At 37.6% G+C, this 23,147-nt stretch overlaps 1 protein-coding gene across 1 annotated transcript; it reads right to left on the bottom strand.

The window, feature by feature from the left end:
• Positions 1 to 1,552: 1,552 nt before the first annotated feature.
• LOC131848539 (dynamin-like 120 kDa protein, mitochondrial) lies at positions 1,553 to 22,806 on the bottom strand. Its single transcript, XM_059198441.1, has 22 exons — positions 22,514 to 22,806; positions 21,728 to 21,941; positions 20,995 to 21,130; positions 14,851 to 14,988; positions 13,640 to 13,726; positions 13,404 to 13,555; positions 12,846 to 13,027; positions 12,644 to 12,754; positions 12,347 to 12,476; positions 11,673 to 11,771; positions 11,413 to 11,544; positions 10,565 to 10,710; positions 10,204 to 10,365; positions 9,695 to 9,746; positions 9,320 to 9,461; positions 7,225 to 7,439; positions 6,117 to 6,258; positions 5,272 to 5,485; positions 4,187 to 4,268; positions 3,489 to 3,623; positions 2,849 to 2,918; positions 1,553 to 1,981 (listed from the first exon to the last, which is right to left on the bottom strand). The coding sequence occupies exons 1-22, from the start codon at positions 22,540 to 22,542 to the stop codon at positions 1,917 to 1,919; spliced, it is 2,835 nt and encodes a 944-aa protein (XP_059054424.1). The 5' UTR covers positions 22,543 to 22,806; the 3' UTR covers positions 1,553 to 1,916.
• Positions 22,807 to 23,147: the final 341 nt, after the last annotated feature.

Raw genomic sequence — 23,147 nt, forward strand, 5'->3', positions numbered from 1 at the left:
TTATTAATATAGCATTTTATATATCGTAACTAAGTCAATATGTAAATAAAAAAAAAAGGTAAGATGTAGGGTTCTATGTATTTAACTTTAATTGAAGATTATAATGATAAATCTTTAGTTTCACATAAATATATGTATGCATTATGGTTGTTTGTTTTTTTTAATTTCATTAACAATACACTTCTTGCCAGAATAAAAAAATAAAAAGAAATACATAACGCCATCTATCTCGACTTGTGTGCCAACTATAATTTACAATATATTTAAAGTAACAATCCATAAAAATATATAAAAATTGTTTTCAACTGAAATTTAAATGATAATTACAAGTATATTATTAAATGCATTGATATTGTTTGTTTTCTATATCGAAATATGTCGCAAATATAATCTAGACCCCATTATATACGTAGATACCTAATTTAATGACCATTAATTTAAAATAGTTCATAACAACCAACAAGTTAGTGTATTTCAGTTTTTGTACATATGTAAAAACAATTTTATAAATGCATATTGTTATTAATAAAATAAAATACTAAAAAAAAGAGTCAATTTTTGTTTTATTTTAATCAATGAACCATTCCTAAACTTCGTAGTGAGTATTAGAAAAATGGCGCGCAAAAACCTAACCTAACATTAAATTACTTATTTGCCGCCAAAATTGGCTGCACTATGATTATTCCGGTGTTTGAAACCTAAGTAACAACAATTTTATAGTTATTCCGTTTTAAACCTCACTGGTTAACTAGTTTTACACAAAACATTTACGTTTTATGTTTTACAGCATTCAGACTAAGTAAATAGGTTAAGATTTTAATAAAAACAAATCCAATAGTGACAAAATTTGCAAAATTGTCAGAATCGGACCAGATTTGGTGGACATATACACATATATATAAATATATAGTACAAATACATAGTTTAAATTACTTTTATGAAAAAATTCACTTCACAAAATATCTCATAAATTTTAATCTTTCATTCCTACATTTCGCTACAATTAAAAAGTCTAACTTTAAAATGTAACTATATTTGGTATGACTGTCGTGCTGTACATTGTCTATCTATACACAGCGTGTTTATTGTATAGTTATATATATAAATAGTTCCGTACATGAGATATCTATATGGCAATTCATTTACAACTATTATATATAATCAAAAACCAACCAATATGCATATAATAACAGTAGAGGTCGAATAATAATAGAACATAGGAAAAACGCCAAAAACCGAGTCAGAGGATGTTAGAAATAAAATAGAAATCACTTAGACTTCTTTCAAATTTATAATAAATAAATAACTATGAATAATTAACGCAGCACCATCAAGTCCCATGATAACCGGGTCTGAACACAAGTAATTTAATTGTAAAAAGGCTCTCTCCTGCTGTTTTTACACTTAATGGAAACGTCAAAACAGGTATGGGCAAGAGAATTGTTAGTAATGTGACGACCTCATTGCTAGCACTGTACCATGTCAGGGTGACTCCACGCGGTTCTCCCTGGAAACCATCATTATAAATTCTTAGTGAATTAGTCACGATGGGCTAACTGACCTGACCTCATGCTCATCTTATCATCCTTTACTGGTGCCCCGCCAGCGTAATCCGTTAGCGCAGGATGAGAACCATACCATTATCATCCATTAAAAAAAAGTCAACAGAGGTAAATACCTTCATAAACAAAATAGGGGATGAAAGTTTCTATAAATAAATTTGTAATTTTTGAAAGTAGTGCGATGAAAAATTTTTCTTTAGATTTTTGGACTAGATTTTTTTTTTTTTATAGTTGGTAAAGATCAAGCGAAGTCGCGGATACAGTTATTCAATAAATAAAAATAAAATATAGTTGACATTATACCTCACGTACGGAACTCGTTTGACTCTTGTTACACTACAATATACAATAAAACTATTTCTCTTTGTTGAGTGCATCTATAAACTCCTCCAGCTTCTCTTGCACTTGTCGTACTCGTTCTAGAAAAAAAAAAACATTTGTGAGAACTGTACTGTTCGGGTTGTACCGAAACTATAAAGATTCTGATAGTTAAAACTGATAAATGATACTGATAGAAACTTGATTAAAACTGTGTATTGAAACTTAAAGTATAACTGATTAATGATTGAAATGAGTACGCGGCGTCCTTGATGACCGAATGCGAACTGATTTTAATTCATAATTTGTTTATAAAGTAAACAATATATAATAATAACTATCATACTAATATTATAAACGCGAAAGTTTGTGAGTATGGATGTTTGTTACCATTTTATGCAAAAATTGTGAAGGAATTTTGATAAAACTTTACAGTAATATAGCTCATACATCAGGATAGGCTATAATTATAATAATAATAATATTTCAGGACAATTCACACAGCGCCATCTAGTCCCAAGCTAAGCAGAACTTGTGTTATGGGTACTAGATAACTGATATAAATACATGGATACATTTTTTTTTTTTAAATAAATACATATGATACATAGAAAATACCCAGACCGATACAAACAATCATGCTCATGAATACAAATGTTTGTACCGTGCGAGGAATCGAACCCACGACCATCGGACAGTGCCACAGCGCCATCTAGACCTAAGTTAAGCTAGTTAAAGCTTGTGTTATGGGTACTATACAACTGATATAAATACTTAGATACTTTTTTTTTGTAAATACATACATAACATACGTAAAAAACAGCCAGACCGATACAAACAATCATACTCATGAATACAAATTATGGTACCGTGCGAGGAATCGAATCCACTACCATTGTAAGTAAAGCTGTGTGCTAAACCGAAAGATCACAGAGGCTATCAAAGATAAAAATATGTTGTTAACTTACTTAATTCCTCGGCGAGTTCAACTCGTCTTCCAGATAATAATTTCTTTTTAATTTCCGGGTCGGATGCCATCTTTTAAAAAAAACATTAAACATTTATATTAATACATAAAAATATTTTTTATGTGGTACACAATATCTTATAAATATTATAAACGCGAAAGTTTATGAGTATGGATGGAGGTTACTCTTTCACGGAAAAGCTACTGAACGGATTTTGATGAAACTTTACAGTAATATACCTAATCAGGATAACACATATTATTATTATTCATTCCCACACGCTGGAAACTAAGTAGTTTCGGACAGTGCGGTTTCAGAGGAGCTTCCTCCCGCGTACACTTAGATTGTGGAATGAACTACCTGCCGAGGTTTTCTCACGAGAATACAGGATGGGGTTTTTCAAGAAGGGTATATTAAGGTTTCTTATGGGTCGGCAACGCGCATGTAACACCACTAGTGTTTCAGGCGTCCATGCTCTACGGTAACCGTTTATCATCAGGTAGGCCGTATGCATGATTGCTACCTACATAGTATATAGAGAAAAATGGTACATGTTGCTTATTGTATGTCAGAAATGACTAATATAATTATGTAAAATCACATCTAAGTAATTTAATTTCATGACATATATTAAACATACCTCGTCTAAGACCTCCCTGAGTTCTCTATCTAGCCTTGCAGCCTCCCTGTTGCCGATCTGCTGCCGTAGCGCAGCCGCTGTGGTCCTCAGGGTCTGCTGTACTCTCCAGAACATCACAACTTCGCAACACTCTTTCTACAAAAAAAAAACACACACACTTTTAGACAGACGAGGAAAGTAATGCATTCCGGGAGTAACAATCATACTTAGGAATATAAATGTTTTGCATCATACGTGGAATCTAACCCGAGACCATCTGCAATAAGGTGGTGTGCTAAACCACTATACTACCGAGGTTATGTGAAGAGTTTGAGGTTGAATTTTTTTTTTATTGAGGCGTTAGTGCTATTGTCAGGTGTTTTAGACCTGTAGCAATGCGATCTACATAGATCTATTATGTTCGTCCTTTTTCAGAGTTCACTACGTAGACCTGTCAGGGACAAGAATTGAAGGATATTCTTAAGAGCGATGATTTTTATCTCCTCAGGATAGAGTGTAAACTTTCTAAAGGCGATATTTCGTTTGCACATAAGGTTTCCTTTAACGCTAATAGTTAACAATGGCTCTGCCTATCCTATTTGAGATTCTAGTCGTGGAGTTTATATACACGATAAGTTATCGTCATATACATCTTTCTCTTCTTTATATAGAAGAGATATGAGTGGGGAATCAGAGATAGAGAAATGTAATCGACTCACTTCCTCTCCATTCTGTTGACTGTACAAATAGAAACTCTTCTTGCAATCACGTGCTCTCGTCTGTGCTTGCTGAAGGAAATTTCTGGAACACAAAATTAATAAATAATATTATTAATTCATCATCATCTGCTTTTTCCTTATCCCATTTATTTGTGGTCGACGTAATATATTTTTTGTTGTTGTTGATGTGTAGCTACCTACCTACCACTATTATTATAACTACCTCCTGGGGGAAAGGGATTGTTAGTAATGTGGACTCATGACCCCGTTGAACAATGTACCATGTCAGGTTGACCTCCACGCGGTTCCCCCTAGAAACCATCGTGATAAATTCCTGGCGAATTTGTCACGATGGGCTAACTGACCTGACCTCATGCTCATTTCATCATCCTCCACCGCTGCCTTACCAGCGCAAACCGTTAGGGCAGGCAGGAACACCATCCCATTATCACCCATAAAAAAACTACCTCCTAATAATGTAAGAGAGCCTGTAACTCAATGACAGCCAGTAATAAACCAGTACTTGTGCATAACAGTTGTTTCCATTACTAGCCTGTTACTTTATATATATCACTCTTCCATTCATCCCAGATCACAGTCATCTCGTTATTTACTTCCTTTCTCACCATATCATCTTTTACACAGTCCATCCATCTCTTTTTCGGCCTTCCTCTGCCCTTATAACCATCCACATTCATATGTAACACCTTCCTTAAAATATTATCTTCATTTATTAATTATGTTCATAAAATAATTTATTCAGCAGATACTAAATTAGTTTCCAGAAGTACAGTATTAAAAGTAATCTTTATGAAGATTACTTTAGTCTCGTTCATTTTGTTTAAGCCAAATTAAAATTTAATACAAATAAAAGGCATGACGTCTTAGACGAAAAGAAACTTCACAAAATGAATAAGCTGTTTTTTTTTTCTTGTTATTTAGTATTGTTACGATGGGATCATCGTCATATGGTGTATTTTAGTTTTGTAATTTTATTTACAAAAAAAAAATTACGAAACGAAAAGTCCATTTGCGAGGAATGTGATTTGAACAGTGATTCAGAACCTGTAGACTGGTAGACTTACTTCAAGTACACCGGCTTCCATATGTCCCGCACGAGGTCGTTGTCGACCTCGATGCCCTTCCTGCGGAGGTTGTCCCTGACGGCCGCGACCTGGTCGTAGGTGAGTGCGGGGCGGTCGCAGCCGAGCCTCTCCAGCTCGCGGCGGACCTCCCCGTGCCGGACCTGCTCCTCCGAGCTGGAGCGCCAGTACAGCCAGCGCTCCTTGAACCCTGGACCTGGACGCAGTATCATTCGAAATATTTGTTTTATAATGAAGTAGCATACGAGTACTTTGTACGAGAGTGTGCAAGCGATTGCAAATCAAATGGAGAATAATCTTTATTTAAATAAACTTAACATATTGACAGCTTCGGTGGTCTAGGGGTTTATCACGCCGCTTTACTATTCGATGGTCGTGGGTTCGATTCCTCGGACGGTGCAAACATTTGTATTTATGAGTATGTACCGGTCTGGGTGTTTTCTATGTATGTTTTACTAAAAATAATCTATGTATTTATATCAGTTGCCATAACATAAGCTCTGCTTAGCTTGGGCCTAGATGGCGCTGTGTGAATTGTCCTAAAATATTATTATTATATAAGCACTTTTGAAGAGTCATACTGATTTAATTCTACCATACATTCGGAAGGCAAGCCAATCACAAGAAATTTTGCTCGCCGCTCATTAAATGCCGTAATAATATAAATAGCGATCGCCGTAGATCAATACAAAGAATTATACTCATGAATACAAATGTTTGTAGCGTGCGAGAAATCGACAATCGACATCGGAAGTGAGGTGACGTGCTAAACCTTCAGATGATCGAGACCTCGTCATTAAGATACAGTTATGGGGCCACAGCGGTACCAGTGAGTTGGTTGAGCTGTTTGTCCGTGTCCGCGAGCCGGTCCCGCAGCGCGGAGTCCATGAGTGCGACGGCGTCGTCCCAGTCGGCCCGCGAGCCCACGCACCGGTCCTGCAGCGCGTTCAGCTGCAGCACGCGCAGCACCTGCCGGACAACGGCACCGTCACACCACCGCACCGCGGGACGAAACCACACCACGGGTCGAAAGTACACTATGCAATTAAACTACACCGTGGAAAGAAAGTACACTGTGGGGTGAAACTACACTGTGGGACCAAACTACACTGTGGGACCAAACTACACCGTGGGATGATAGTACCCTGTTGGGACGAAACTACACCGTGGGACCAAACTACACCTAGGGCTCAAAGTACCCAAATTGTGGGACCAAACTACACCGTGGGATGATAGTACCCTGTTGGGACGAAACTACACCGTGGGACCAAACTACACCTAGGGCTCAAAGTACCCCATTGGGATGAATATATACTATGGGACCAACCTACACGGTAGCACAAAAATACACCATGGGCCGAAAGTACACCATAGTAGGACAGGCAAACGACCTGACGACACACGTCTATAGTTATAAAAATGCCGTTAGCTACCATTATGCGTAAGGAAATTTATGGTTAACTACTAATAAAATCCAGTTATTAACGGTTAGTTATTCGACTACGATAAAAAACTACACAATAAAAAGACAAATGAAAAATCTGTTTTATTTTTTCTAATAAAGGAAGTTATCTGGCAAGGATAATTAAACACCTACATCCTCTGGGATTTTATAATAATTTTTATACGTATCTATTAAAATAGTCCACTATGCTGTAATATCCAGAACAGACATGAGCTTGTTTTTGAAGTATCTAGTTGAGCATTTTATAAAACTAATTTGTGTTTTGCTCATGGTCAATCCTTTTTGGGCTTTAGCTACTGAAACTGAACTTACAATGCAGTTAATTAACCGTTAACCGAAAATAGGCTAAAGAACGGACGATAGAAAAAAGCGGAACTTCACGACACACGTCTTTCTTGTTTTCTTTCTCAACATTTACGTGCACATTTCTTCTGAGCTCATTCACACGTGAAAGAGCAGCTAATACTAACATCTTGTGCTCTTTCTTCCCACTGATGCCTCCGCAGCGCCTCCTCGACCGCTTCCCTCTTGACGGGCTCGTAGATGGGGTCCGAGTCTGTGGTGCTGGCCATCAGCTCTGTGAACTCCACCTTGAGGGCTTCCCTGCCGGCCATGATGGACTGCAGCGGCAGCTCACCCTCGGCCCACTCGCGTAGTTTTATGTCCACGGATGTGTTGAATTTCTCTGTTTATACATAATAATAATATATAAATAAACAACTCTGAACAATTAACGTAATTAAAGTAAGCAGAGCTTGTGTTATGGGTACTAGACAACGAATATAAATACATAGATTTTTTTTATAAATACATACATAATATACATAGAAAACACTCAGACTGATACATACAATCTTACTCATGAATACAAATGTTTGCACCGTGCGAGGATTCGAACCCGCGACCATCGGAAGTAAAGCGGCGTGCTAAACCGCTAGATCACCGAGGCCGTCAATAAATTGTTTTTAAAACCAATATTCGGATGGAAAATTGTGTTTTTCAATTAAAATATTTAACTGTAATTAAATAAGAAATACTAATTATACCTATAACATAATATACAGCCTTTTTAATCTCGAGACTAAAATGACAGATGTCAATGTCAAGAAATTGACAGGTTTAAATGTCAAAATTTCAAATATTGTTACCAGCTGTAGCGGAGAAGTGCTGTACCTACGATACTGATTTCTTGAATCGCATTTTTAGACGATTAGATTTAAGCTTTCTAAGAAGTTTCCACAACATATTTTCAATATTTAAGTAACACATACAGTTATGTGGTTTCCGTACATATAGTAATGTTTAGAGTATTACAAACTATAGACTGACTATTTTGTTCTTTTATATAGCTAAATAATTTTAAGTAGTTGTATGTTTTAAGAAATATGAAATCATAGAAAGGTCATTTGTTTTATAAAAAAGCAGTTAGTCTTCATTCTAGTGAAATATATTAATAAAACAAATTATAAACGTGAAAGTTTGTAAGGATGGATGTTCATTACTTTTTTATGTAAAAACTACTGAATTAAACTTACAATAATATAGCTTACTATGGGACACAGTCACCTAGATACAAAATAATAATTGCATTTAATAATGTCTAGTAAGACAAATTCAATTGTCTACTAGGCACTGCTGTGTCTAAATTGTGTCACACCTTACATTTTCCTATTGTTATTTAGTATATAAGATCATTATTTTTATGTACACATTGTCAGTCTATTATCATCTGTAATATACATCGTCTCGACCAACAACATCGTATCATTCAATATATACACTTACAAATCAGAATAACACTAACAGAATAGGTTTTTATAGCCTACGAGCTGTTCTGTTTGACTGATGGGCTAATTTTACGCGAGTGAAATCGCGGACGCAGGTAGTACTACATATAAATGTATATCTCACTAAAGTCTAAATCCATGGAATCCAGTAATATCGTGGTACTCTTCGTAGGATGTTGATACTTGATCTGACGAGGAACATTGGCTGGTGAAGAGAGGAGATAGATTAGGATAGGAGTTATAGGATCAGATGGGATACAAGGGCTAATTTACAGTAGCACTACAAAGTGGAAATAATTTAGTTATGAAATCAAATATATATATTCAATCAAAATTGAAATCTGCTCACTTTTGTTGGCTGGTTGCTTTTTTAAGGTGGATTGTCAGCTTATAATGAAATGTATGTACGTGTTGTCGTGCTTTACCCGATAGCTTGGCAGACGGGTCCGGCGGCCGGTCGTTTGTATGTATCGACATGGTGGGCGACAGCTTAGCCGACAGTTCGGCTTACTGGTCGGCCGACCGGTTGTATGTACATAATGACTCGGTGGGCAGCGCCGACAGCTCGGCCGACCGGTCCGGCGGCCGGTCGTCCGTACGTACCGACGTGGTGGTGGGCGGCGGCGGCGGCCGGCAGGTACACGGCGTGGAGGACCCGGTCGGCGGCGGCGGCCCACAGCGCGCGCTGCAGCCGCAGCTGCCAGGCGGCGGGCGGGAGGGCCGACAGCTCGGCCGACCGGTCCGCCGACCGGTCCGGCGGCCGGTCGTCCGTACGTACCGACGTGGTGGTGGGCGGCGGCGGCGGCCGGCAGGTACACGGCGTGGAGGACCCGGTCGGCGGCGGCGGCCCACAGCGCGCGCTGCAGCCGCAGCTGCCAGGCGGCGGGCGGGAGGGCCGACAGCTCGGCCGACCGGTCCGCCGACCGGTCCGGCGGCCGGTCGTCCGTACGTACCGACGTGGTGGTGGGCGGCGGCGGCGGCCGGCAGGTACACGGCGTGGAGGACCCGGTCGGCGGCGGCGGCCCACAGCGCGCGCTGCAGCCGCAGCTGCCAGGCGGCGGGCGACAGCTCGGCCGACCGGTCCGCCGACCGGTCCCGACAGCTCGGCCGACTGGTCCAACGGCGTGGAGGACCCGGTCGGCGGCGGCGGCCCACAGCGCGCGCGCGCGCGCTCGAACAGCTCGTCGCGGTCCAGCTCGCGCTGTCTGCGGACGCGACGCGTTCATATCAATTTTATTAACTAGTGTTTTTTTTTGTAATGGTGCTCCCGATTGACCGACTCTGACTGGTTACGCTGACGGAGCACCAGAGAAGAATGGTAAGATGAGCGTGAACTTAAATCAGCCCGTCTTAGCGAATGGCAATTTACCACAATGGTGGAAACCGTAGAGGTTCTCTAATGACCTCTCTCTCACGTGTAAATCAACCTCATATAGGGATGACAAGGGAGTTAGTCTATATTACTAACAATCCTCTTACCACCCATCACTACTCAATATTATGCGAGTATAATAGGTCTATGTAGATCCTACAGGTCTAAAGCACCTGAAAATAGCCCAAACCCCGACAAAAAAAAACAAAAGCGAAATTTAAAAAAATAATAATCCATTGAATAAATCTATGAAATTAAATGTTAACAAGAAAATCCGACGTGTTGCTTACCTTGGGAAGGTGTTCTTCCACTCTGTCTCCAGGTTAAACCTCATGGCCTTGAAGGAGTCTGCCTGCTGCTCCACAGAGGCTCTTACCATCCGCCAGAAGCAGTCCGCCACCGCCAGCGATAGGTTGCGTGTGGTCACCTGCGATGGGGTCACCAGCCCGTCTCTGAAGACAGGACAACAAAAAACATGAAAATCTGACCTAAACACTTGTGCCTGTGCTAAAAATTTGTTTGATTCCAAGGTACCAAGACCAACACAAAGAATCAAAAGTTTGTATCCTGCGAAAATCGAACCAGCAAACAAGTTAACCGGTGCGCTAACCCGCTACACCGCTAAGTCCATCTATACATATGACTACTTACTTGAACAGCTTTGAGGATCGGAAGAACCTCTCCTCGTATTCTCGAATGCTCTGTATGGAGTCGTCCTTTCGACTTCGGCCAGTCACCACCGCGTAGTAACCCAGGGCCTTCATGGGGAACAGCTTGCCTTCTAGGATTCGGCGAATCTGGTAAACAAATACATAATAGTATATATATAACCCTGGACAATTCACACAGCTCTATCTAGTACCAAGCTAAGCAGAGCTTGTGTTATGGGTACTAGACAACTGATAGAAAAAGTGAAATATATTTTTTTTCCGTAAATTTATAACATGTTTAATAAATATACTGTTGGACCAACTCAAAATCAGCGCTTAAAACTATATTTTCCACGCTCTCTCTGTCCAACCCATGTTCCTAGTTTATCTTGGGTCGGATTTCCCCCATCTGCGCCAGAGAAATCTGTTCTGGGATGTCTATATAGTAAGGTTGTCCTGGTCCATCTGCTTCTTAATATTGTTCCACTAAGTGGCGCCTGGCCTACCTCTAACTCTGGTCGGGTCTGGTTAAAAAAGTGCTCAAGATGAGCACTTTTTTAACCACGTAGTCGTTTTCGCGTTTTTGGATATAGCCATACCAGCGTAAGCGACTTTCTTTCGCTTTTTCAACGATAGGAACCTCTAATGTGAAACTATAGTTTTCACCAATAGTTCAAATTTTGTTTTTCTTATTAGATATTGAAATCGACGTCATGAAATTTGAGACTGAGTTTGACTGGAGCCTGTATAAATTTTCTGTACTAAAAGATTTCTGATGATTTTTATGATTGTTAAAACATTTTATGTACATTCATTGAGGTATCTAAAAAGTTCAAACATTTTTTTTACCCTGTTTGGGTTGGCGAGATTCTCTTCAGCGAGGTCGACCTTCGTCAGCACGAAGATGGTCCTCTTACCCTGAGGGTCGCACGAGGACACCAGATCGGTCACGTTGCTGCGTTCTGCGTCCACTGAACCATCCTGTATCCGAATAAAAATGGTATATTTAATGGAATTAGGTATTATTTTGCGGAAATCTATTTCACTACTGCTACAAAATGTTTCATTCCGATATTTTGTTTTGTTTAAAAGACCTCTATGATCCGTACCTGTATACATAGAATAATGGCATTCGGATTCTCCATGTACTGCCTGCTCATCTGCTTGATAGAGTCGCGCGTGTCGCTCGCCATATCCACAGTTTGTGTCTGAAATATTCAGATAAATTCATACACTGATTTATTAATAAGGATTTAGAATAGATCATTATCATAATCATTTATTATAATGCATATACATTAATTATCTTTGATAATGAATTATAACCAAAAGACGTTAAAACACGCATGACTGATGAACGCGCGTATGCGTTCACGGTCCGGCTCGTTCTCTTTGTCACATTTACATGTATATTCATTACTGCCTGACGTGCGTACGTGTACGGGTAGCTACTTCGTTTTTTATGAACCAGAGACTTGTTAGTTTTTGTATATATTTTATAGATATAAATACTTCTTTATGAATCACGGAGATGACGCCGGGCAGGTCGACGAGCACCATGCGGTGCAGGCCGGGGTTTGACGGACAATGTTAAAGGGTGCGTATTGGAGATTATAGATACGAACCATGCGGTGCAGGCCGGGGACGCGCAATGTATGAGTAACGGAGGGTGCGGAGGGTACTCACGGAGATGACGCCGGGCAGGTCGACGAGCACCATGCGGTGCAGGCCGGGGCCCTTGACGGACAATGTATGAGTAACGGAGGGAGCGGAGGGTACTCACGGAGATGACGCCGGGCAGGTCGACGAGCACCATGCGGTGCAGGCCGGGGCCCTTGACGGACATCGAGATCACATCCGCCGACACCGTGCGTCCACCGCGCACGCTGCTGCGCATGCGCATTTCCACCTCCCTGAGGACGAAACACGAACGAGTGAAGTTCATTATTATTCTGTGTACGATATCTAGTGTTATTCAAAATATGGGATACCAGTACGGGCTCTGCCTTCGCGCGGGTGCAAAATAAAAATCAACAAATGTTCCTCGCACATAATAATGTAGCTTTCAACCGATACTCACTTGCGCAGATCCGCGAGATCCGACTCCTTGTTGAGGTCAAACTCCCGGGCGGAGTCCCTGAACTGTGCCACGTGGTACGGACCCTCCGATAGCGTCACCTTGACCGGAGCCCTGCGTCACATCCACACATGAATTTTCCTATCAGTTATTAATAATATCTATCAAATGTCAAGTGCATAATGAGTGGATATGGGCATCGTACCTGGTGCACATCTCTCCGGCGCCGCGCGGGAAGATGCGCGCCTGCGCGATCATCTCCAGCACGGAGGTCTTCCCGGCGGACTGGTCGCCCACCACCACCACGCGCGGCAGGCGGTCGGCGTCGCCCGCCTCCCACCCCGACAGCTCGTCCAGCACCGACGAGTACATGTCGATCAGCGACCGCTGCCACAATCGTGCACTTTTACCACTCGAACACTTCAGAAATGGTGGTGGTGTTAATACACCATCATCGCCGGTCATCTCGCGGTGTGAGACTTTTATACATGATGTAAAATTTATTCAAAAGTTGATATGTACTTATTTCTCTTACACGGAAGTATCTTTTCTCAGAAAACGTCCACAAGTCGAGTGCGCCCGACTGCATTCCTGCTATTGTGCTTAGGACGTGTACACCTGAATTGTCTTTGGTACTAACGCGCCTTTTCCTATACAGCTATTCTACAGGTATAGTCCCAAAACTTTTAAAGAAAGCTTTGCTTCATCCGATCCCTAAATAAACAGATTTTCTGTGAACCATAAAATAAAAGTAAAAATCTACCTTCATTTTCCTTGCCGAAGGTTGACGACCCTGTCTCAGCAGCATATTCTGCTGTCTCAGCTCTCTGTTCTCCTGCTCGAGACGCTGCAACTCCCTCTGGTAGCGAGCTTGTAAGGACAACACTTCTTCTTGTAAAGCGTGTACACGTTTCTCTGTTAAGAACGAAATATTATCGATTATTACCGTAGACTTTGTTACAAAGTAATAGTTTCTTAAACATCTGTATTCATACTAACCATATGTGCTGGCATCCTCGCTTGATGAACGACTAGGCGTCGGCTGCGGCTTGCTCTGTAAGTTGTTCACAATCTTTGGTGATGATTCTGTAAAAAATAATGTTTGTTTCAAATAGCAACTTCAATAATAAAACTACACTAACCAGAGGTTGGTCCGTATACCGTGACCAACTAGGTGTAAAAATACATAAAACTGCCAAAAAAATATAGAAAGTTTCTGGAGAAAATCTTTGTTTTTAGATTAGAGAGCGCCCCACGATGCTTCATCCTATCGTTCAATTAGCCTTACTTCTGTTCTGTCGAAAATCTGGAAGAGGATGTTTGTTCTTCGGTTAAGAGCTTATGGAACATGATAACAATGATATTATTTCTAAACATCAGTTCGGTTTTCGAAATTCACACTCTACAATTGAACTATGTATATAGGGACATTAGAAATTACTTTGAAGAAAAGAAAGCTCAACCATTTGACTGAGGAAAAGATGGCACAAAGGTCATTTGTGTAAGGTAAAAGAGTCCCGCACTTACAGTACTGCATCACTGACTGTCAGATAGATTCTTTAAGGCTAAATACGATAAAGCAAGATCTACACAACACGAAATTAAAACAGGGGTACCACAGGGTTCGGCACTGGGTCCATTTCTATACGATCTATTTACGTCAGACCCATCTCAAAAAAAAAAATTGTCTCAATGGTTATTTACAATGATTAAAAAAAAACTGCTTCCGGTTCTAAATTGCATAAGGTTGCTAGTATATTTACTGCAGAGGCATATGCAGTTTTATTGGATCTGGAATATATTGAAACAAATAATCCCCACAAATATTATAAAAGCGAAATTAACTGTTTTTGTCGCACTGTTATGACAAAACTACTTAAACCGATTTAAATGAAATTTGGTACACTGATAGTCTAGACCCTAAGTAAGGATAGACTACGTTTTAACGCAAAAAAGAGTTGTAAGGGATTAAAAGGGGAATTGGAAGGTTGTACATGTAGAAACATAAAACTTATTTTTTAGGCTGTTGATTAAATATAAATAAATATGACATTAAATGTTTGTAAAATTTTACCCTCAAGGGGGTAAAATAAAATTGGTGATAAAAGTTTATATAGAAATTAGTCATTCGTCATACTATCTCCACACGGATGAAGTGGCGGGCACAGCTAGTATTAACATATAGTAGTTCCTCCTATACTGTTACGTACCGACGGCGCTGTTAGCTGCGGCTGCAGCCACGGCGTCCTCGTAGCGCTGCGCGAGCCATTCCCGGAGCTCGGCCGCTCGAATCGCGCCAGCTTCTCGCAGACGAGGATCTGCGGGCACCAGCAGCATCAGTCTCGAGCCTAGCGGGACACCTCATGTTACCGCTACCACTTATTAATAGTAACAATAATAATCCTGGACTATCAACATAGCACCATCTACTTTTTTTTTTCTCATTATTTTATTTTTGGGATAATTGTGCACAAAATGTGACGATCACAATCCTATCGTACCTATACTAAATAACAAAAATACACTAAAAAACAACTAAAAAACTTAAACTAATGTGATACCATCCAGAACAATAACTTGGCTGCATCGGAAGCACAGCACCATCTAGTCCCATGGTAAGCAGAGCTTGTTATAGGTACTAGACAAGTGACATGAATACTTAGATATATTTAAGTAAAAATACTGTAAAGATAAAAATAAATTACCCATCTATAATTATAGTAGATTAAATTCAAACCGAGTATTGTAACTAATTGGTACTGACTTCAACCCCAAAGGTTGAAGTCTATTGAATTGCGTGTGATTAGTAACAATCAAATAAATGATATATCTATCTATCTAAGTTGGGAGTTGAAATTTAACAGACACCAAATTGACTTTGCATGTATCTTTATATTTCTGTCAATATTCACCATGATAACAGCCAGAAAATCCCCGATGCAAAAAAAACTTTTGTCGCATTTAAAAAAATAATTCTTTATCTGTGTCCATCTTTCTGGGAACAGATATGGTAAAAATAATGTCACAGATAGTGTGATTCTCAATAGAACCATCGTCTTTTTTTATGGTCTTGATTAGTAAATCATCCCCGACTAGTAAGTGTATTGTATTTGGAACAGAAATGTTTTTTCTTTTCGGCTACTGTGTTAGTATTGAGATACTCATCAAGATATTATTTTGAGTTCATCTTATGTTGGAGTTTGCAGTTAAACCCCATAATTGAATAGCATAGGTTCAAATTGGATTAAAATATATACATAGACATTGTGATGTCAAACATTGAATTCACCATGATAAATAAGATGTATATATATGGCAACACCAACCAAAGTAGTAATTGTGATGTCGTGTTTATTCAATAAATAAAATAGATTTATAAGTATTAATGCCAATAAGTGATGATCAACATATGATACTTGCAGTGAATTATCATTTGAAGATAAAGAATTCAGCTAAAATTGGACTCTGTATGGAGTCGCCTTTCGACTTTGCTGCATAGTAGCAGATGCTTCTTTGTCCACAATCTACGCATTTTCACTAAGTGTGTTGCATCGAAGTCTTTGTGTGTAGTATAACTGGAATATATTTGGATTGCACAGTGCTCCATCTAGAAAGTGATAGCTTGTGTTATATATAACCTACAAAAGTGGCAATTATTTTTTAATGAATTTATCATTATTGATTGATATACATGTTGGACCATCTAGCTAAAATTTGAACTATATTTTCAACGCTTAGCTCTCTCTGCATAACATCAACATGTTCCTATAGTTACGCGCATTGTTGGATATCTGCGGCGTTATAAACATAAAAGCACATATTTGTCTTGTAAATACAAGATAAATATAATATAATAAACCAACTTTAAAAACTAATTGTTCCAAAGAAGTGGCACCAAACCTCCTACTTCTGGTCATATCTTGAGTACCTAATCTAAAAGACATGTCTGACTGTCGTTAGTGATGTTAGTCATGGATTACATAAACATCCAAAGATCAAACGTCCAAGAACTGATGACTCTAATGTGGAAACCAATTTATTATATTTCAAGAGTCTATTATTTCGATGTTGAATATTGAAATCGACGATCGGAAGTTCAAGACTGAGGCTGACTGGATCGCAAACTGATAAAAACTGATAATATTACACAGGTTATGTCACAAAATGTTAAAAATTTATGACTATCATGAAATAGAAAAATCAATCGATTTTTTGTCAAAAAAATATGATGATGTTGAGTTCTAGAATGTCTTCACATATGAGCACAGAAAAAGAGGTCGCAGTTGTTAGGTCACGGAAAACCAATGTAATAACGTTCTGCAACACAGAATTGATGATATACGAATGAAAAATGGAAAGAACAGTTAGGTATTTTGCGAATTGAATTTACCAAAAAATGAAAAATCTTCCGACATTTTGTTTTGAAAGAAAATAAATTGATCCTACTATACGAACAACCAGCTGACTTTGTAACTAGAGTACAGACCAGAGAGCAAAATCAACCTAAACCAATTATTGCTTGTTTTACTAATAAATATTGAAGGAAAATTCATAGCTGCTGCAAGATTGTTTATAAAGACTAGTCCAATATTACCAATTATCATTGTAATAATCATCATAGAATATTTATTAATGTATATCACCAACACCAACAATAATGTTATTACAAGAAAGTAGCTAAAGATGATTGGGGTTGCAATTTGTATGGGCTCGTTCTCTTTGTGTATTAACATGCAAAAATATTACTTTACCCGTGATACAAATAACCTATTTGCAGAAAAGACATATCAAAAATAGTTATGAATCATGTAAATAAAGTGTGATGATCCTAGTTTTTATATTGTTGATTATGTTGTTGTTATCTGTTTTGTTTTATAGGGTATAGATGTGTGGGCTGGTACTTATGTGTGGTGGTATGATTGCCCAAAATTCATTTTTCAATAATTTTAATTACTGTACGTGCTGGGGGAACACTGCTGCGTATATTTTAAACGTTAAGGTCATAAATACTAAAATGAGTTCATTAAAAATATTATATAAACATTCAAAATATTGGAACCAGTACGGCTCTCCGTTGATGGTAAATATCAACAAATGTTCTCCACATTGTGGGATTGTTTCCCGTTGAGACTTTATAATTATAATCAGCGTATTAAAGTAAAAACATTACACATTGCGATATATTTAAAATTACATTATAAAAATGGCTTCTCTTAACCTATACTATCAAAACCACACATGGTTTGCGTTCAAAAATGATGATCTATACAAATGGTTAGTCTATAATGAGTATGACGTCATAGCATTGACCGAAACCTGGCTCCTTGCAGTATATCTGATGCGGAACTTTTTGATCACCGCTACTTGGTTTGGAGGACGTGATCGAGACTACCACCACGCGCGAGTATGGGTGGTGGGGTTCGCCCGCAGTTAAACGAAATCTCACTGTTACTAATAGAATTAATTGGATTAGTTCAGCTGAAGATTTGTGGGTTACCATTACTTTAGTAATAAGCGCCCATCGGGCTCATGTAATATACATATTTCTGTACTGTTTATATTAAGTGAAGAGCAAGGCAACAGCTACAAAATGCAGTTGGACAACTTTATGGGCCGCCCGACCTTAACTTGGTCTTATCGCATACCCTTGACAAATTCATCGGTGTCAATCTCCCAAATACAATTAGATGGGCAGAAAATGATGAATTTGATTTAAAAGTTGATATATCAACATCTAATCAAGGTCATTTAGTAAATTTTATTGATATTCTAACCATGTGCAATCTCACACACAATATATTAACAACTATAATCATAATGATCGATTGCTACGACCTGGTATTGTCCAATGACAGACGGTTGTACAGGCATCTGATAATCCCAATTTTTGGAAGATAGCTTCATAAGTCCTTAAATAAACAGTTAATTTTCAAGTTCACATGCTTGTACAAGAACGTAGAACTAAGTACATGTACCGTTGACGACCCTATATCAACTGCACTTGACTGCGTTGACTCTCTGTTCTCTGTATAGCATTCCATTTCAAGATGCTGTGGATCTGTTTTATAGTCATCTTTTGAATCTCGTGATAAATTTTCTCTGTCAAAAAACCATTACATCTAGACCTACCCGACCATGGTACAACAACGCACTTAAAAAATCTTAAAAGAGAAATCTAAATTTCATAAAAAATATCGTACATATGGTAATTTATCTGACTATAACTCTTTTGCACTTTTACGTCTTTGGGCTATACAAATTGAAAGAGACTGTTTCAACTCATACATGAGAAGAATAGAAGACTATAACAAAGGATCCCAAGTGTTTCTGGTCCAACCTAAAAATAATAATAACTGGAACCAACCCCAACATAATGTCGTATAAGAATGTTTTAGATTAGAGAGCTGGCCAGAGTGTAAGCGATTTGTTTTAGCCTTAAATATTTCCAGTCAACGTTTAATAGGTATGTTTGTTCTTCAGGCAACGTGGATGTGATGGATGGACCATACCCCAAATTATCTCTAATATCTCATCGATTATCGAGACCCAAAAAATTGAAGTATATACAGACATTGAAGTCTCTTGACTCCTCCAAATCGAAAGCCTGACCATATACCTCCAAATATCATTATCAACTGTGCAGAGAGCCTTTAAGTACCACTTTGTATTCTGTATAATCGTTCTCTCCGAGGGTATAATTCCAATAGCAAGATGCTACACAACGCCCATTTTTAAAAAGGGAGATAACAGTGATATCGAGTGTTATAGACCTATCTCAATACTGATTTATTTGCTAAGATATCTCTAAAAAAAATAGTCTATGGCCAGGTATATGACACATTGAAAAGCTCTTTTGGTGAGGAAATTGCATAAGGTTGCTCAACGGTATCGAATCTCTCAGTCGCTAATGATTTTATAACTTCGGGTATGGAACAGCGAATTCAGGTGATGTGATATATAATGACTACAGTATGTTTTGATCTTTTCGACCATTCATTACTTCTGAATAAGCTAACCTGTGCAGGAATCATGGGGACTTACATAGGTGGTTCAAGTCGTACATTGACAATCGCAGTCAGGCAGTGTGAGTGGATTATCGACCTGGGCACCAAGTTTACTCCGGAGTACCGCATGGTTCCATTTTTTAGGGCCATTGCTTTTTATAAATCCGATATCAATAAATATTCAAAATTCAAAAATAATTCTATTTGCTGACGATATGAAAATTCTAAAAGTAATTCGCAGTAGTCAAGATATAAAAGATCTACAATCAGACCTTGTTAACTTCGAGTCTTATTGCAATAGTAACAAATTAGATCTCAACTATCGAAATGTTTTTACATGTCATTTACTCGATGTCATAAAACATTAAACATGGCTATACTTTAAAAAATCAGAATCTAGCACAAATATCGGAATTTAGAGACCTCGGTGTAATTCACGACAGCAAGCTCTTATTTGATAAACATGTAAATTATATTGTTAGCAGGGCCTCTAAGGCTCTTGGGTTTATCATTCGTAGATCAATAAACTTTAGCAACATTAAAACCTTAAAAGTATTGTATTGCGCATATGTTCGAAGTCACTTAGAGTACGCATCCCAAATATGGAACCCGCACTACGAGGTTTATAAACGTATAGAAGCCATCCAGAAAAGATTTTGGATTTTAAATGTAAACGACGCTCTGTAGATTACTACGATAGATGTAGAAAGTATCACTTTCTACCCCTGTATATGAGACGCAATATTAACGATATCTGTTATCTTATGGATATAGCGAACGGAAGAATTGATTGCTCGGAGCTGCTATCAAAAATAAACTTGAGAACTAATACCCTAAGACTTAGACAAAGAGCCATATTAAGTGTGTACAGTCAGGACCAGATACAGAGAGAACACTTTCGTTTTACGAGCATGTAAATCTTTAACCATGTACCACATGATATTGACCTGTTTTGTTCCAGCACAGCCTCAGTTAGGAAACTCAAGAGATATGTAACCAATTCAATTTAACGGTACATATACTTTATTTGTGTATTCTGTGGATACATCGCTACTTGTGGGTATGTTGATCTATTTACTTGTACTGTATAACTACAACTGAAACACTGTCACGTGATTACTTCAATATGTTAAATTTGGCTAATGAAAAATTTAATCTGGTAATACTATTGGCGAAGATTATTAATTGGCATAGGACAACTTGATATGATAAGTAACATGTAAAATTATACCGTTAATCTTCCTAAATAAATAAATAAATAAATAAATAAATAAATAAATTATATCTCTGAATACCCTACTACTGATTACAATCCTGAAATTTAAAATATCTGAGTTCTCAATATCTTACCAATTTGAAATTGATCTCCAATTTTGTCCTTAGCACTAATGAGTGTAGTGGTAAATCTATCCCATTGTTCATTATCAGGGAGTAAGTCATTCAGCCAGCCCATATCTGGCAGGCCATCTTTCCATTCTGCATATTTCTAGAAATGATATCCTTTCAATTATATTTTAACATATTACATACAATGTTAGATGACAAACTTTGGCAGTCAGTGATGAGTCGATATCAAATCTATTTCGATTTTCAATATTTAGTTTAATTTCACAAACAATGAGAGATTACTTTTTAACGTTACATGTTGACATGGTAGAAGAATAATTGAATATGATAGAATAATATATGAATGAAACAAGGCAAGAAACCATTCTAAACTGGTTGTTTGAATAAAATTTCTTTATATTTTAAAAGGCAAAATTAGCATTCATAATTTGAAATGTAGTAGACTAAAATATTGTATGAATGTAACCATAGAGCATCTTTATATAGTTAAGAATTATAAAAAAAAATTTAAGCTCTTTGAGATTGTTTGGAGAAATTCATCTGGATTCTATAACCAATAGTGCCAATACTTTTGATATCTCTATTATTACAACATTTTGAGAGATAATGTTACACAATTTAAAAAACACCGAATATAAATTAATAATTTTATACAATTTAAAAGATACTAAACAAAAATATATATGAATAAATTACAGTAGAAACTGTACAAAAATTTTGCAGTAATAAAATTCACCTTATTCAAAGTCATGCCTCCTCCAACGGCCCCTCCCAGTAACAAGTATCTGATTTTCAGCATGCCCCGCACAGCTCGTGCGACAAGCATGCCATATCTCCGTCTGTGTATATGACTTGTGTCGATCGGTCTCTGCAGTAGCATGCTGCGGCCTGTCCATACAGAGAATGCTACAGCTCGTTTGTCTACACAAGCCCATGATGTTGATTTCGATCTAAAAAAATATTGTTTTTTTTAAGTATTATTTTGCTGCGAAAGGCTAAAGAATTCTGCCCATACAGACATTGTTTGAGTAATATATTCATATTCTTAAGATTAATATTAAATATATATTAATATGTTAATTTAAACAAAAATTGTATACAAACATTACTGAAGAAATACAGTTGCATTTATAAGGTCTATTTTAATTTAGTTGAAAATGATATTATTATTATTATTATTTCAACTAGTGATAGATAGAGGATGTATTATACTAAAATGTAAGTATACACTGTCAATAATATCTTGTGTCTACATTTACAAAAAAAAATGTATTTAAGTATTATTATTTTAATGTTGAGTATCACTCACAGTACATAATTTGCATAGTTTGGGAGTTGATGGTGTGTGAGTTGTAATGGGTTATTATTATTATTACATTGCCTGAAATCTCGGAAAATAAGGAAATAAAAAAATAAAAAATATATTAATTTTTAAACATTTTCAAGGGTATATTGGAAATGGTGAGTAGTGAATAAAATCATAAATCGTCATCGAAATATAAATAAAAATATACTTAATCACCTCAAACGATTGTGCAGTATTCTTGACATTGTTTACGTAATTTTTGTAGTTCCTCCGCAAAGACTATTTTACAAACATAACCAATAGGTCTCTGGAGATCCTTATTTCATAACCTCTACCGGTGCAACCAGCAGAATAACCAGGTTCAGACAATCTCCTGATGTACACAAATTTATATTAGTATGTAAACATTACGCAATGAATGTGTAAATCATTATAAATCAGTATATTTTCAAATTATTCCAAGAAAATATTAAAAACTAAAAAAGATTTCCAATTTCATTTGACATTGACATTTGAATATGATCGAACGAAAGACAGTATTCGACATTTTCAACGTTTTTGACAAGGAGAATTACTAGACAGCTGTTTTTTGTGCTGGTTCTGGGTACGGTAAATTGTGCCTAAAAGATCGTTTTCTAAAAAGTAAGGATGTGTAATATATAAAAGGAGGCATAATTATTTAATTTCGCATAATGATGATTTGACAATGTGTTTTAAATTTCTGTCACGTTTTACGTTTACTGGCATTAAGAACATCATCAATAATAAACACCGCGGCAAAATAACTTTTCTCCAAAGTCATAAAAACAGGGCAATAAAAAAGTAAATGTCAAGTCATAGAAATGTATTG

Source organism: Achroia grisella, unplaced genomic scaffold (genome assembly GCF_030625045.1).
Source record: "Achroia grisella isolate CSIRO2021 unplaced genomic scaffold, CSIRO_AGI_Agris_v1 utg1090, whole genome shotgun sequence".
Lineage (NCBI taxonomy): Eukaryota > Metazoa > Arthropoda > Insecta > Lepidoptera > Pyralidae > Achroia > Achroia grisella.

Coding starts and splice junctions, on each gene's coding strand:
- LOC131848539 (XM_059198441.1), bottom strand. CDS start 22,542: ATGTCAAGAATACTGCACAATCGTTTGAG. Junction 11,772..12,346: donor ACCTGCCCGGCGTCATCTCC/GTGAGTACCCTC, acceptor TGAATATTTCAG/ACACAAACTGTGGATATGGC. Junction 5,486..6,116: donor ACAGCTCAACCAACTCACTG/GTACCGCTGTGG, acceptor TACTGCGTCCAG/GTCCAGGGTTCAAGGAGCGC.